This window comes from Colobus angolensis, unplaced genomic scaffold, assembly GCF_000951035.1.
Source record: "Colobus angolensis palliatus isolate OR3802 unplaced genomic scaffold, Cang.pa_1.0 Scaffold110, whole genome shotgun sequence".
In the NCBI taxonomy this organism is placed as follows: Eukaryota; Metazoa; Chordata; class Mammalia; order Primates; family Cercopithecidae; genus Colobus; species Colobus angolensis.
In genome coordinates, this window is record NW_012112031.1 from 533,307 (window position 1) to 534,542 (window position 1,236).

Genomic DNA, 1,236 nt, shown 5'->3' on the forward strand with positions numbered 1-1,236 from the left:
CGGAGGCGGGCGGGAGTGGCCGGTGAGTCTCCGGAGCCCGCTCCCCACGTCTGCCGGCGGCGGGGGAGAGTCAGGCCGAAGGGCTGGGCTGGGCTGGGCTGGGCTCTCTGCGGTCCTCGGACGGGACTGAGCGCGCGCGCTGTTTTCCTCTCCGCCCGCGCTAGGCTGGTTTCCTCGGTGCACGCCGTGCTGGCCACCGGCTCGGGGATCGTCATCATTCGCTCCTGCGACGACGTGATCACCGGCAGGTAAGAGCCGGGCCAGGGGCTTGTTGCAAATGTCACCTTTCAGCGGCTCTTTCTCACACACGCGCTGGGATAGCTGACTAATGGGAAAAGCTGGCTGCACAATGGGCTCCTTCTTCCTCTCCGGAGCCTTCCAGCACCCCCAGCTTAGGAGAAAGTCCACGGAAATGAGAGAGGACGACAGAGGCGGAGTCCGATTTCAGGTGGTGTGAGCGGACGGTGTGGGCCAGGGATCCAGGTCCTTCACGAAAGAGAGAAGCGTGGAAGCATTTACGACTTGGGAGTATGGCTTCTGACTCTTGTAGCTGGTTTCACTGGGTTCCCACTCTGAAGCATCATTGGCTAATACACGTCCAGTGTGGTTAGCAGAGCCCCCCCCATGGAGAGGAACAAACCCACCTCCCCTTTCCACGCAAACGCCGCTCGTTTGTCCTGCAGATTTGCTAAAGGGTATCCAGAGGTTCCCAGCGCTTAGAACACGGGTATGTCTGTTAGAGCTCAGTCCACAGGCAGATCAGGAAATGTGCACCTATTTGCAGTTCCAGTGAAACAAATCATAAATTAAGACCAGAATAGTCTGCTTTGTACAATATTTAGACCTGGGCAATGGTGGTGCTTTTATTTTAATTCTTTTTTCCCCCACCGGTCTTGCTAGAATCACACTCACTTTCTCCCAAGTTAAAGGACCACAGTCGGACATGCAGGAAAGTTGAACGACCTTTCCAGGCCCTGCTCTCCTGTGGGCTTTGCCAAGTCCTGCTTCTCATCTGAGACTGGACTGCGAGGCCCCTGAGCAGGCCGTCTGTCTCATTCTAGCCTGCAGTCTTACTTGGGATCAATCCTGCTGTCATGATTTTTGTGCTTTTCTTCTGCCCTTTTTTTTTTTTTTTTTTTTTGAGACGGAGGTCTCTGTCGCCCAGGCTGGAGTGCAGTGGTGCAATCTGGGCTCACTGCAAGCTCCGCCTCCCAGGTTCACCCCATTCTCCTGCCT

General features: G+C 55.8%; 1 protein-coding gene across 1 annotated transcript in view; it reads left to right on the top strand.

The window, feature by feature from the left end:
* Positions 1 to 1,236, top strand: part of FAM57A (family with sequence similarity 57, member A) — an 18,268-nt gene that overhangs the window by 8,163 nt on the left and 8,869 nt on the right. The window contains 2 exon segments of the mRNA XM_011956199.1: positions 6 to 103; positions 106 to 248. Coding sequence (XP_011811589.1) covers positions 6 to 103; positions 106 to 248 — 241 coding nt within the window.